The following is a 14,786-nucleotide window of genomic DNA, read 5'->3' on the forward strand; positions in this document are numbered from 1 at the left end:
CCCAGGATGCACTCCACACCCTCTCTGCAGGGCCCCGGTGGGGTGTGGGGTCAGGGGTGGGGCTTGGGGGGGGGCCTGTGGCCTAAGTGCAGGAGGCCAGGGTGGGCAGGTGAGCCCAGAGAGAGAGGAGCGTCTGGCAAGTGGGAGGCAAGGCTGCGGGGGGCTGGGGACTTCAGTCGCCCTGACTGCTCCGCGGTGGCGGGAGGCACAGAGGCTACAGAATGGCCCCACGGCAGCGGCCCACGGACACCCTTCTCTGAGGTGCTCCTGCTGGGATCACCAGGCCTCCCTCGCAGGGGCTGAGCGGTCCCCGTGGCACACCCACTGGTCTGTCCCAGGTGGGCCGCCGGGCCTGACACAGAACCCAGGGAGAGCTCGATTCCAGAAGGCAGCATGAGGCCCCTCCTGCGGGGCGGGCAGGTGTGGGGGCGGCGTTCTCCGGGATGCCGCGCTCTCAAACCCTGTGCAGCCTCTCTCCGTGAGCTCAGCCACCCTTCCCTGGCTGTCTGGGGGACAGGGAGGAGCACCCTCCTGCCCCCCGATCCCGGGTTCCGTGTGTGCTGCAGTCGTGCTGTGTGGCTCCTCTGGGCACTAGCTGCGCCCCGGCTGTCCACTCACTGTCCCCTGTGAGGCTGCAGGAAGCAGTCGTGCAGTCTCTGTGTGTGTGTGTCTTGGCCCAGCAGCTGAACCCACAAACCAGGGGCATTTCCGCTAGCACAGGACATGGGGCTGACCTGGCCACGGCCTCCTTGCAGCTCTGGGGAGGTGACCTGTCCCTATTGGAGCAGCCCTGCTTGACCGGTGCCACATGGGACCCAACAGGGTCAGCCCTGGGGAACTGCCAGTGGGATGGTCAGCGCATCACAATCCCCAGCCCTGGTAGGAGAGGAAGCTAAGGCCCCAGTACAGGCCCAGCCTGTGCCCCACTGTGTGCTGGCGGAGGCCCCCCTCATGCAGTGTATCGAGAAGGGCTCAGCTGAGCACAGCCTGGCCCCGCCTGAGGCCTTCTGCCTGTCCCGAGAGTGCCCGGGAGAGTGTGGGGTCAGAGCACCAGGCCCTTCTCAGGCAACTGGGGCCCTGTGGACTACCACTGTGCCACTCTCTGGGCAGAATTGGGGCTGCCCTGTCAGTTGGCCAGGACAGTGGCTGGGGAAGTGCTACCCACGTCCCAGCAGACTTTCCTGTGGATGGGTGGGCAGGTGGGGGTAGGCCAGCCTGGGCCCTCACCCCCGTCTCAGCCCCGGGCAGAGGCTAAGCAGGGCCAGGGGCCTGAACCCTGGAGCTCCGAGCTGAACAAAGAGACCGCCTTTCCGAAGCTCCGCCTGCCATCCCTTCAACCCTTGCCCTCCCTCCCCAGCACCAGGCACCAGTCTCTGCCTTCCAGGCTCTCGAGTGTGGACCTGGTCGCCCGCCAGCCCTCCCTCACTGAGCTGCAGCCCACCCCCACCACCTCCTCGAGGGACCCAGCATGGGGGGTCGGGGCACAGGGCCCCTCACGGGCTCACAGATAGCAGATCCTGGCTCCAACCTCAGAGGGCGGGGGCGCCAGGCCTTCCAACTCTTGGCCTGGACTCCAGAACATCTAAATTCACAACTGCTCCTGCTGCGGGCCACGGGGTGGAGGGAGACACTAGGGAGCGCCCCACAGCACTGGGCTGTGACATAGAGAGAGTGAAGAGAGCAGGGAGGGTCATGGCCCCCGGGTGACTGGAGACGGTGTCTCCAGGCAGGACTTCACTGGGAACAGGGGATGCCTCCCGGGTTTAAAGGTCAGACCCCCTCTCCCCCTGCCCATGGGGGGGCCCCCAGCCCATTCCTTCCAGCGCCCTTCCTGCACCTCCCCCACAGGGGAACCGGCCACCCCATCCCATGCTCTTCTGCCTCCATGCAGCAAGCGTCTGGAAGGTTCCCTGTGTTTGCGCTCCCGGGCTAACTAGGCTTCTTAAACAAGTGATGAACACAAGATCCCCTTTCCTTCTGCAACCACCAAACCACCCAAATCCTGTCACCTTGTCACCCCAGCAGGGGCTTAACTTGCAGGTTTTCCATTCTTGTCTTCCCTTGGGGGCCGAGTTCCCCAGCCTGAGACTCCCCTGACCACCAAGCTCTGCCTGGACCAGTGAGGGTGCCGGGAGGGGCCTGGGTCCACCAGTATCGCTCCACGGCTCCCCAGCGTCGGCTGGGGGCACGGAGGCCAGACTGGGCCCATCTGGAAAGGCTGCTCAGGGTGCCTCTCAAACTGATACCCTCTCAAACCCAGACTCCTGACTGAGGCTGTGACTCCTCCCAACACCTGGCCTGGGGGTCCTGGAGTTCTTTAGCCAACACACAACCCCCAGGCTTGAGAGGCCACAGTCTTGGGACCTTCCTTTCTTAAGGAAGGGGTCTATGACGGGATGCGGGGCTGACTGCACGGTCCCTCTGATTTCAGAACGAGCTCAGATCCCAGCCTTCGAGGATGTCATGGTCAGGCCCCCGGAGGGCCCTGCGGCAGCCACCCACCATTTCCTGGGCACCGTGAGACCAGAGGCAGCCCAAACCAACAGGCACCCCAATACCCAGCCAAATGCTGGTGTTGGCATCTGCCGGTCAAGCTCTCTCTGGAAGGGACTCTGCTCTGGGACAGGAGAGGGGACACGCTGACATCCCAGGGGCCCCTGCTCGCAGGGGTTCTTGCTGGTGGAGGGCGTCCGATGGGGTGCAGGGTGACTTCAGGCCAAGCTCCCCAATTCCCAGCCTTGTCCCTCCTTGGTGGTCAACCCCTTTCCCAGCGCTGCTCCTGGGGCTCCGACACCATGGGGCGTCTCAGCCGGTTTAGCCCGTGAAGGGGGACGGATTCAGGCTGTGGAGGGCCCGCCCCATGACCACCAACATCCTCACCTGGCTTCATGGCGCTCATGACGGCTCGGCAGCTCCGCAGCACCGCCTCATAGATGGCCTTCTGGTCTGCGGTGAACTTGCCGTTGGCCGGGAAGGAGCACGTGATGTCAGAGGAGAAGCAGTAATACTCTCCACCCATGTCGAACAGGCTGCGAGGAGAGGAGGCTGTGAGGCCGGGACGCCCCCTGCCCAGACCCTTGCCCACAGGGCCCCGCGGGCCACATCGCTGGTGCACCAGCAGTACGGGGCCTCCCCCTGCTGCTGTGTCCTCATGATGTTTGCTCAGGAGTCCTCTGACCGCAGAGCAGGGAAGCCCAGAGGGAGTGGGGCCGACCCGCACACACTCCCCTGCCCTCCCCGGCCTCTGCTGGCCAGCATCTGGATGCCCAGCGGGGGGCCCTCACTTGGAGAATGGGGGAGGGGCAGAAATGTCCCCAGGCCCTAACTCACCACCTGGCCTCCACCTGAGCATCCCCACAGACCCTCCCGGGACTTCTCGGCCCCAGCACTGCTCACAGGATGGAGGCCTTGGGATGGAGGCACCCACCTGGCTTGGCAAGGTGGGCCAAGTCACACCACCCAGCTCTCCTGGGGCCCAGGGCGTGAGTGAAAACTCCGCCAATGGCTCTGTTCCAGCACCAAGGGCCCCCTGAGCAGAGGGTGTCCTTCTCCCTGTTGGGATGGGCCAGATGTGCTCTACCACGGCCGAGGTCAGGCCTGGGACAACAGAGCAGATGGCAGTCCCCATGTGCTACAGGGCACCCCCCACATCCCCAGGAGTGGAGAGGAGGAAGGCTAGGAGGCCCCAGGCCGGGGTCTGAGAGCCAGCAGAGGTAAGCTGCAAGTCACGAGGGTGGCACAGCGCACCTGGCTGCCAGACCCCCTGTGCCAGCACCCAGTGTGGTGGCACTAGAAGGGAGCAGCATGGGTCTCTCCACTGCCTTTGCTGCCTGCCCGTGTGCATAGGCCCAGGAGCCGGGGCCTCAGCATCCTCAGCGGTCAAGGGCAGGAAAGAATCCTCCCCCTGCACTCTGTGTGCTGGGATGCAACAGGATCCGTGAATGGCCGCTGGGTCACCACGCTGACGGGACCCCAAATGAGAGCAGGAGAGGTGTACAGGCGGAGCAGTCCCCCCACCCTGTCCCCTGTCCCCCCGAGCATCTCAGCAGGCCGCTCGCCAGCAGGCATACTGAGGGGGCCCTCCAGCACCCTCGGCCCCTTCATCAGCCAAGCATGACGCCGATGGAGACAAAGCCAGCTTGAGGGACAGCGGTCCAGCCCCCGCCCGGGATTCTGCTGCGTCCCCAGCGCCAGGTGACCAGAGTCGGGTGAAGCCGAGGGGTGGGGCTGCCCTCTGCCACTGTGCCCTGCCCTGTCCTCCGTCTGCAGCTGCACAGATCCTGGCAAACCTGAGCCCGGGGCAGGGCTGTGCTCTCCCGCAAACGCAAATCCTTGTGGTGAGCTCAGCAGCTCGACCAACATCCCAGGGGCCGCCTGAGCGCCTGCCTTTGGGGCCCTGACCCTGGACGACAGAATAGGGGGTCCTGGCCCCCACCTGTGGAGGAGTAGGGCCTGACAGGCAGCACCCGCTACTCCAAAGAGACAGAGTTTTAAAGGAAAAACTTGAATGCTCAGGACCCCCAGACACTCTGCTGGAATCCAAAGTCCCCTGCCGAGCGAGCGCTTTTTAATCTCCTTTTTCCAGTTGCAAAACACCATAAACAGTGTCAACAGAGCAAAAAGCACCAGATAACACCTCAGGTGATTCTCAGGGGGTGGAGAGAGGGCCCCAACGAGTATGGCACGAGAACTCCAGGCCAGGTCAAAGTCACAGACTCTAGGGGACCCTGCCTAGAGCAGGCTCGTGGGGGGACTCAGACCTCACTGGGGGTGACCCAAAGACAAGACAGAGGCCATGAACAGACACGCCTGGGGGGCTCCAGACACAACAGGGGGTTCGGGCCAATAGCTGCGTGCAGACTGACTGCTGTGGGGGGCACTCTCGCCCCCCCAGAGCTGGCCAGGAGGGCGGTGCGCATCTCAGCCCTAACCTGCAGAGAGCGTGAGGCTCTGAACACGGCCCGGCAAAGCCCCGTGTCAGGGGTGTCAGCAGCTCAGAGCCCAGCGACGGGACCTCCAGTTCTGACTCCAGCACTGGGCCCCCTGGGCCTCAGCACTTCTCCCTTTAAGCAAGGGACACCACCGCCACCGTGTCCTCTTGGGGCCGGTGTGTAGGCAGGCGTGGGGAGTGGATCTGTATGGGGCCATGGCCCAGTTCCACACTGGGAGTAGAGCATTCCCATTTGTCCTGCCACCCCAAGGCAACGAAGGAACCTGATTTGTGGTTTGATTCAGAATATCCGAGAATGGTCTGAGCAGACAGGACGCAGCTGGGGGCTGGGGCGACACAGACTTGTGGGGCCCACCCCACCGGGGGGCAACCTGCAGCGGCACCCCTGAGGCAGACGGCTGGACTGTGCTGATCTCAGAGAAAAACAGAACTGCAACTATTTAAGAAACGAGGAAGCCCAGAGCACGCTGAAGTCTGGAGTCACGGAGAGCAGCGGAGACAAGAGCTTTTCTGGGGCAGACGAGACTGGGGCCTGAGTGCTCCAGACACACTTCTCAAAAACACGGCGAGAATGTGGGTCGGGGTGCCGGGGGCCCCTTGGCCAGCCTGGCTTTACTGTTCAGACTCGAGACGACCTTGCTGGGCTTTGTTGGGTGAGGCCTGCCCGCTCGTGGCAGAGGGAAGTGAGCGCCCAGGCGGCCAGTTCCATCCTGCCCAGCGCCGCTTGGGCACGGGGCTGGAGTCTATTTTCGTGATCTCAGTTCCCTATCTTTCTCTGCTTAAAAAAAAAAAAATCCCCCTCAGAGTTCCTACACGCATAGGTTACTCAGATTCATGGCACTCTGGAATCTAGGGACGAAAGCCGTGTCTTCCATAAATCATCTCCCTCCAGCTCCTCTGTGCCCGCTTCACCCATCCTCCAGCACAAAGAGACAGTGGGGAATTGGGTCATCCTTTGACTCCCCTGAGCGCTCAGGATCCCCCTCCCCCGCTGCTTGGGGACACCCACTGGGCTGCTACCATCTTTGGCAGAGCGACACTATGTGATAATCTAAGACATCTGGGAGCCCTTACGCATCTCCAGGCAATACGCTGGCGTGCCTCTGCTCACATGTGTTTATCTGGTTCTATTTCTGGCCGGGATGAGAGGTTCTGTCTGCCCTTGGCTCCTCCTGGGCAGCTTCATGCCCGGGCTGCCCGCCACACTTGGCTCAGCCCGGCCCTCTCCAAGCCCCACTCAGCTCCCCAGGCCCCACCGTGGGGACCAGCCGGCCCCGGGGCAGAAGGCCTCTGAGATGGTCGGGCCAGTGATGCAGGCTTGGGCAGCATCCCGGGGAAACGCTGCTGTGCACGTAAAAGGCTCTCAGCGTTCAGTGTCTAGTCTGACTCTTTACTGTTCCGAGCTGCAGCCTCGCCCCCATCCGCCTGTCACCTGAGCCTGGTGCTGGGCCGTGGCAGAAGAATTTCAGAATTTCAGATCTCCGCTCGCCGCTGCCCCAGCCTGTGTTCCAGGGCATCTCTGAGAAGCAGGAAACTCCTGCTTCCCTCCAGACCTCAGCACGAGAGAGGAAGACGTGCTGCTCCCTTTCCCGTTCATGTCCTACAGGGGACAGCCCCTCCGGACGAGGCATGTGGCCCACCTACCCGCCCCCAGCCTGCCCTTCCGTGGGATGCCCAGGCCCGTGGTGACCGGTGGGGCTGAGGCCGTCACTTGGAGGCCATGGGCTGACTCATCAAACAGACCTCTCTCCAGTACCTTCTCGGCATCCCTGTTCCCCACCCCAGCCCCGGGGACAGCTATTCCTCTGGGGCTCAGGCGAACAGGAAAGTTGCCCAAGTGACCAGCCCCTAGAGCCCCAGAGCCCACGAGGCCCGGGGTACAGGTTCGGGCTGGGGGCATCCTGTGTGTCTGGAGAGAAATGTGTTTCCCGTTCTACAGATGGCGTGGGGAGAAGTGGAGCGCCTGTGTGGGGCCATGGCCCCAGGAAGGCCGTATATGACACTGACTATCCACTCAAGCGCTCGTGCCCCTGCGGCTTAGCAGACGAGGGCTGGGCATCAGGGCAGTGGCCTCTGCCGGGGAGGGCCGGAGTCGTGTCACAAGCCCGGCACATGCTTCGTTTCACTTTTTTGGTCAGCAGCGTCCCGTGATGTCTGTGAGCACCCAGGCTGGACCAGTGCTTTTCAACCCGGGGGCGGCGAAGTCACTGAGTGGGGACAAGTTCTAGTCTGGTAGGTCATCCCCTGCACACGTGGGATGGGGCCCGAATGTGAGGGCCCGAATTTTCACTGGGACGGAAAGTGAGGGCTACGGCCACAGGTCTGGCTGTCCAGGCTAGCAGGGTCTGTGCACCCCCGAGAATGTTCTCTTACCCTGAGACCTGGGCATGTGTTTAAGATCACTGAATCCTTGGTATGGGGCTGCTGAGTGAAAGTCAAGTGTTCCTCTGAGAACAAGGGAACAGGGGTCTGGGCTGGGCCTGGCACCAGGGATCAGGGTCTGGAAGGGACACTCGTTCTCTGAAGTCAACCAGGGCATCAGGCTCCAGGACAAGGGAGGCCTGGAGGCTCCCTCACCTTGGCCCCGCCACCAGCAGGGGGGAGACCCCCTCAGTCCAGCCCTGCCACCAGCTTGGGGGAGTGGGGTGGGTCCTAGACACAGACTCGCCCCTCCCTGGGGCTGCAGGGGACAGAAAGACAGAGCAAGTGGCTCCTGGGAACAGGCAGGACCGTCCCATCACAGCCTGCGGGATACCAAGGGAACTGCTGGGGCCCTGGGGTGAGCGGTACCCGCCCCTCACAGCCTGCAGGCCTGGTGCATGGTGGCCTGGGACGGAGTGGGTGAGATAGGGTGGCACCCCCCAGGCAGTTAAACATCTAGTCCATGTCAAACCTGTGGAACTAACTGAGAATGAGACAAGGGCAGGAAGGAGTGGGGGTAATGGCACTGGTGGCAGGAAGGGTGGCCAGCTAGGGAAAGAGCCTGCGTTGGCCGCAACCCCTCATAGGCCTGTCCCCTCCTCTGTGGAAGGAAAGGATGGGTCAGCTTGGGGGGTGTGATGTGGCCAGCAGGGGCCACTGATGCCAGTAACAGGTCAGGTGTCTCCAGGGGCTTCCCTGGGAGGAAAGCCCATATTTCTCCGGGCAGAGAGAAGCGGGGCTGCGGTCACTGTGCGCTGTGTCCCCTCTTTTGCCAGTCAGAGGGGCAAGGCAAGCGAGACAGGGCATCAGGCTGTTAACAGGGCAAGGAGAAATAGAGGCCCCCGAGTCCCGATAGGAGAGGAGAGGAGATGGGGTGAGGACAAAGCATGGGGCTCGGACAGGCGTCTCCGGCTAACTGGGCGGGCTGTCCCCTCCCACGCCCCAGGGGCAGCAGGACATAGCCTCCAGCGGGGAGGAGGCCTGCCCACACATCCTGGGACAACGCTGCCCTCTTCTGGCCAGTGCTGGGATGGCCGGCTCCCACCCATGGGCCGCATCCTGCCTGCAGCTGGGCAACCCAGGCCTGGGCATCCTTAGACAGGCGCTCTAGAAGGTTCTGAGGATGACCACAAGGCATTTTACCTCAGGAACCACTCCCTGACTCCCTGATCAGACAGTGGGAGTGGAAGGCAGCAGTGGTGCAGGAGGAGTGTCCCAGCTGTCCTCCCAATCAGAACCCACTGGAGGCACACCCTGGACCCCTCCTGACTCTGCCCCTGGGGTGATGCTGCTGAGGGTCCCCGGGACACGGGAGCGCTGCAAAGGCCCCCCTCAGACCCAGTGGAACACAAGGGAGAATGCGACTCTGGGTGCCCAGCTTCCCAGTGGATTTGAACATGGACAGTGGCGCTCCCTGGTGGCCATGGGTGGCATACCAGCCCCCTGGCACTTCCATCTGCCTTGGGGACTCTGGTTTTCAAAGCCCCGGCTGTCTGTGCGAAGCCAGGGCAGCCCATGGGCGCCACATCTGTCTTCACAACATCTGTGCTCACAGCCACCTGGCTGGAGCTGATATGGTGGGGAGGGGTCTTCCCGGGCTCCCACCCAGAAAGGGAGTCCAGGGCCAGAAACCACCATCCTTTGGGCGAGCACATGAAGAGCACATGTTAGCAGGAGTTCCCGGCTCCTGCTGCCCTGTCTGATGAGGTCTACCACTGCCTCAAATGCCAGAACAAAAAGCAACTAATGGCTTCTCTAGGACTGTTGCTGGGAGACAGGTTCCTGGAGAACCCGTGAAAGGGCTCTGAGAGCCAGGGGAAAAGGTCCAAGGGGCCCCCCAAGAGGCCTCATGGCTCTGAGGGAGATGAGTGCGAGACCCCCAGGGATCTGAAGCTACATCAAAGTCTGGGTCCCTACCTGTGCTTCACGCGGAGTAAGTGGGGCTGATCCAGCAGAGAGACATGGGACGGGGTCCCTGGAGCGGGCATGGTGGGCCAAGTGGTCCTCGCTGCCCAGAGCCTGCCTAACCCAGAAGGCCTGTTCCCAGGCCACGACTGAGGCCGACAGCAGCCTCGGCCGGGCTGGTCCTGGAGGAACAGGGGCATGGTGGGGCGGATTGGCCTCACGCCCCACCAGGCACTCACCCAGAGGACAGCGCGGCACTGGAAACACAATACAGGCTCGAGAGCTACCTGCCTCAGGCTCTGCGGAGCCTCTCCCCACCAGTCTATCATGGAACCCGCTGCTGGAAGGTGGGCCTCGTGGTCCCAGAGCACAGGCAGAAGGCCAGCCTGCTGGCTCCGAGGACGGTCACCACTGCCACTCTCACCCACCAAGGCCACGCTGCGCCAGGCTCCCCACTCAATACCGCTTATTCTCACAGACTCCTCCCAGGGCTGGGTGTGCACGGAGAAGCTGAGCCTCAGGGCACCAGCCACTCAGCCAGGGAGGGGGAGGGCAGGGGCAGGAACTAGGGACCCTCTGCGGTCATCATCACACGTCACACGGCCGGGGTTCTCTGAGGCTCCCTGTGGGGTGCTGGGGGCACGTCTGGGACTGGAGACAGAGGGACAGGAAGGCTGGCTGCCTCTCAGCCCCCACCCCCACCTTCTCCAGCAGCGCCTGTCTCGGACCCTCTCTGGCCCCAAGCAGCCCCTTCCTCAACATTCAAATGTCTCTGGGGCATTTTCACCGACTTCAAGAGACTGCGTGCGACCCAGGGCCTACCAGCAGGCGGGCGCCTGGAACAGTGATGCTCTGGGAGACACTCAACCAGGAAAAACTCTGCACTACGCTCCTGTTTTAGTTTCATACCTGATGATGAAGTATCGTGGCTTTTATGTTGGGATAACGGAATGATCTATTATTTACCGAACACAGTAGGCGCGGCAGATCGATTTCAATAAAACAATGGATTATAAATGCCGCCAGCGATCTGGCAGGGCAGTAATCAACAAAACATGTTGTTCTAAATGCTGCATAATAAATTGACTATAATAAACTCATAATTATTCTACTGGCTACATTTCAAAGTTAGCACTACAAAAATAAAATCGCCCATTTGGACTTGGCATTCACACCCTCGGGATTCCTAGATCACTCCTGTCCCAGCTGCAAGCGGGAGACGTAGGTGCCGCGCCCCCAGGAGGGCCGGGGCCACATCTGGGCCCCGTGGAAAGCTGATGTACACTGCGTCCTGGTCAGCCCAGCCCCAGCCCAGCAGCGGGCAGCCTCAGGACACAGCTGTGACCAGCCTCTCAGGGGGTGAGGACCGTAGTGGGGGCAGATAAAGAGCGTGGAGAAGGAGCCACTTCCTCTGGGGTGTGCCAAGCTCACAGAGGAGAAAAATCATGGCCACATGGCACTGCCACAGGGCCCTCCAGGAGGCCAGAGCTGACCCTAGGACAGCTGAACCTCTCTGGTATGGCTAGGTTACTGTTTCTGCCCAGGGACTAGAGTTCCACATCCTGGACTCCTGGCCCAGCCAGAATGAGCGGCTCAAAGGGCACTAGGAAAAGCTCCAGGACACAAAAGTCTGTGGAGACGCCAGGTGGTCTCTCCTTGGGGCCACCTGTGGCTCAGCCATGGTCCAGGGGCATAGCCCTCCCCTCTCTGGCCTTGGCCTCCAGCTGAGCCAAGTTTAAGGTAGCCACTTCCCTCCCTAAATTCCTCTGACTCTGTACCTGGGCCCTCCCTGTGTCTTAGTGACCTCACCTACACGTGGGCGGGGGGTGTCCATGGGTGGGGACAGGGTAGATGTCCCTGGGGCCAGGCACTGGGGAAGTCCTGTCAGGGTTTCCACACACCCCTTGGCCCCTATACCAAGAAGGACCTGAGCCACTCTGGGAGGGATTCAGCCGCTTCAGGAGTCCACCTGTGTATGCTCCCACCCCTGCTCTGTGGGCCCAGGGCCCCGGGAAAGGGCACATGAGCTCGTCCCCGCCTTTCTGACATATTACTTCAGCCCCTTCCTGCTGTTCTGAGAGCCATGTGCTGGATCCACTGACAGAAAAGTAAACTGAGGCTCCGAGAGGGAACTCAGTGGCTTTGTTTCCTCCCAGGAAGCTGAGCTAGGCTCTGGCCTACAGCAGTCCCAGACGGAACAGCCCGTCCCGCTACTGACCCCGGGTGAGTGCAGAGCCCGCAGCCAGCCATGGAGCCCGGTGTGCTCTGTGGCAGGGACGGAACCCCCTGGGTTGGGCAGATGTCTGAAAACACTTAGCAGGGACAGCCCAGAACAAGGCTCAGACCCCCAAGTGGATGTGGGCCAGGGCCTCCTGTGTGCAGGCTCCCCCAAAGGACCGCAAGGCTGGGCTCCACGTGCGAGAGAAGGCCAGGCTCTGGCCGCCGTAACTCCAGCCAGGGACAGAGCCTAGCGGGGTGATACCCACAACGCGACGCGAGGCCCGATGCTGCCAGGGAGCAGGCCGGTGGGACTCCTGCTCAGGTGCCCCTATAACCAGGAGCTTCAAGTCCCAAAGAACCGGGTGGGACCGGCCGTGAGTGCCTCCCTCCCCATGTGTTGATGACCACGGCAAGATGTCTGGCGGCCAAGACAGGGGGGCTTGTGCGTGGCTCTCAGTGGTCCTGTGGCCACTGGGCTGGCCCTGCCTGACATCTGGGAGGTGAAGAGGAGAAATGGGGAGTGCCCAGTGCCTGTGAGTCCAAGAGAGAGCTGGTCCCAGTCAGCAAGGCACCCACAGACCCCTGCCAGGGCCCGGGGCAGCTGCCCAGAGAGATGCGGCACATGGTGGGACGGCAATCCTGCCAACAGGAGAGCCCGTCAGAGGGGCTGGGGCCACAGATCCCGCCCATGTCTGCTTGGTCAGGGCTCAAGCAGGTGCTCTGAGCACCTAAGTTGTGCTCAGGAAAGCCCTGCGAGCAGTCTTGGAGGTCAAGCGCCCCTTGTGACCTTGTGAACTCACGGCCATTTCTGGATGGCTGAGGCTGGCAAGACTCCCAGGGTGGGAGGCTCCCCAGAGGTCCTGCCTGCTCCAGACTAGGGCCCGCCCTGTGAGTGTGGTGAGTGTGGGGCAAGTGCCGGTGGCTGGCTCAGTCCCCCTCTGAGGCTGCGTGTCAACCCCTCTATGCTCCCTCTGCCACGCACAGAGTCCCCCGCACCCGCTCTCAGGGCTTCTCTGGCCTTGCAGAGAAGGCGCCGTGCAGGCAGGCAGCCCTGGCAAAGAAGTCTGGGCCAGAACAGACAGGGCCTCCCAGTGCTCAGCCCTCTCAGGGTGGGACCAAGAGGACCCCCCCCCCCCCAGTCAGTCGTCCTGGAGGCGGAGACTCCCCCACCCCACCACAGCCCCGCGGGTCATAGGCAGAGCCAGGGCAGGGGTGGCTCGGGGCTGGCCTCACTCACCACATGTCTCCATCCTGGATGGTCCGGTCGTTGGGGGCCCCGGCGTGTCCGTAGTGCAGCACTGCCGAATTCTCACCACTGCAGAGAACAGGGGGAGGTCAACACCCGTCCTCCCCCAGCAGGTCCTGGCCCATGAGCAGGACCAACCCCGCTCCAGGAGAGGCCGGGGGCAGGGGTTGCAGGTGGGGCCCTGAAGCCGGCGGCCAGCCTCATGGCTTGTGGCTCCCATGCTGACACTTGCAGGGCTCCCCAGATGAGCGCCGTGCGGGCAGGTGCTCTTGGGGCTAGGGATGTTGGAATGGCAGGGGGGAACAAGGGTCTGAAGCCCAGGGAAGGGACCCCAGGGAACCCCTCCCTTCCTGGTGGAGGCAGCGGGGAGGCCCAGGGGGAAGGGCCCGGACCATGTCAGGGGCCGCCGTGCTGCCAGCCTTGCTCCTCTACTCGAGCTTGCTTCCCTAATGAGCGACGCCTTTAAGAAAAAAAGGACTTCTAAGTCTGTCCAAAGGAAAAAAAAACCCACCTGGGTGTAATATTTATGGCCCTGTTCGAGAGTCTCAGGAATCATAAAAGTAGAAATAATGATTTTTCTCTCTATCCACCAGAGAAGAACATTTCCAAAGACTGCGTTGCTCGTATGTATTATTCATGCGCCCAGGACGTGCGCATCAGCAGAGCTGCGGCCCCATCCTGGCTGGGCGGAGGCCAGACCCTCTGACCTGGGGCCGGGGTCTGGGCCAGGAGAGCCCAGTGTGCCCAGGAGTGGCGGGGGCCACCCCCAGCCAGGATGTGCCCCTCGAAGACACACCCACAATGACACACGTGACACGCACACAGCCGTGCACACCCAAGGCACGGGATGCCTGGTTCTCCGGGTCATTTGAATTCCGTGGCCTCCAAGCACACTCAGCCTCATGCAGCTGACACATGGAGCCCCCTGCCCCAGCCACAAAGGGCCACCTGTGGGGGGGCATGCTGGCTGTGTGCCTCCGAGGGGTGGCGAGGGAGAGCACGGCAGCAAGCGCCTGGCACGGGCCAGGAGCCTTAGGAGGGGAGGACTTTGCTTCCGTGGCGCTGTGGTGGGCATGGCAGCGAGTAGGTTTGTCTAAGCCCGGGAGGTGGGGGGGGTCACCTTCCCACAGCCCTCTCCCTCCGTCACCCCCACTTACCTGCCACAGATGCAGGTGTAGGAGCTGTGACGCATGCCGCCCCGGGAGTAGCAGTAGTGCTCGAAGAGGCTGCGAGGGAAGGAGGGACGTCAGGACGGAGCTGCCAGAGCACGCGCGTCCCCCGCCCCCTGCAAGTCCTTGGCCCAGGCCTTGCTCGGCCAGGAGTTCTCCTGGCTCCAAGCTAGCCTCAGATGGCCCTGGGCCTGACCCTGGGGAGGGGCATGGGGAAAGGAGAGCAGAGCCGCTGGGCACTGGCCTGGAGGACAGGGCCAAGGCGCAGACCCTCACAGAGACAAAGCAGGGCAGAGCGGTCTCTGGTTGGGGGCAGACAGGGAGAGAGAGGCAGAGTCTGAGGACAGGCCCTTTTCTCCTTCCTCACGCCAAGCAGCAAATGGCCCCCTGGACAAGCTCCCCCTCTCTGGGCAGGAGAGGCAAAGATGAGATCCTAGAGGGGGTCGCCAGCTCCCAGGCTGAGCCCAGAGCCAGAGCCTGGGGAGGCCTCCAGCTGCACAGGGTATCAGCAGACCCAGGACAGAGCCAAGGTCAGAGCGTGAACCACCCTTGGCAAAGCCTGGGTCCTGCCTTCTGCCCTCCCGGGGCAGATCCTGCAGATGACTACAGGGGCTGATGGACCAGACCAGCCTCATGAACACCACCTCAACAGTGCTGTACCCTTGGGGTGCCATTCTACCAAGAGCTCTGGGGAGGCTGTGGCCCTGCCCATCCTCCTGCCCCCCATAAGTTCCAGGACCTGGGGGCTCTGTACTCAAAGAGCTCAGCCTCTCCAGGCCTCACCCCCTCCCTGATGCCTAGGCAACAGCTCAGACCCAGCACCCCAGGAGCCCTGGCTGAGAAGCAGGGCCAGTGGACCCCAGTCCACCCACAG

At 62.6% G+C, this 14,786-nt stretch overlaps 1 protein-coding gene across 2 annotated transcripts in view; it reads right to left on the reverse strand.

The window, feature by feature from the left end:
- The window catches only part of PEPD (peptidase D), a 109,162-nt gene that overhangs the window by 8,862 nt on the left and 85,514 nt on the right, over nt 1–14,786 (reverse strand). For both annotated transcript variants that reach the window (XM_047710952.1, XM_047710951.1), the window contains exons 10-12: nt 13,901–13,969; nt 12,735–12,812; nt 2,881–3,029 (exon numbers count right to left, since the gene is read on the reverse strand). In XM_047710952.1, the coding sequence (XP_047566908.1) occupies nt 2,881–3,029; nt 12,735–12,812; nt 13,901–13,969 (296 nt within the window). The remainder of the gene's footprint in view (nt 1–2,880; nt 3,030–12,734; nt 12,813–13,900; nt 13,970–14,786) is intronic.

Source organism: Lutra lutra, chromosome 17 (genome assembly GCF_902655055.1).
Source record: "Lutra lutra chromosome 17, mLutLut1.2, whole genome shotgun sequence".
NCBI classification, from domain to species: Eukaryota; Metazoa; Chordata; class Mammalia; order Carnivora; family Mustelidae; genus Lutra; species Lutra lutra.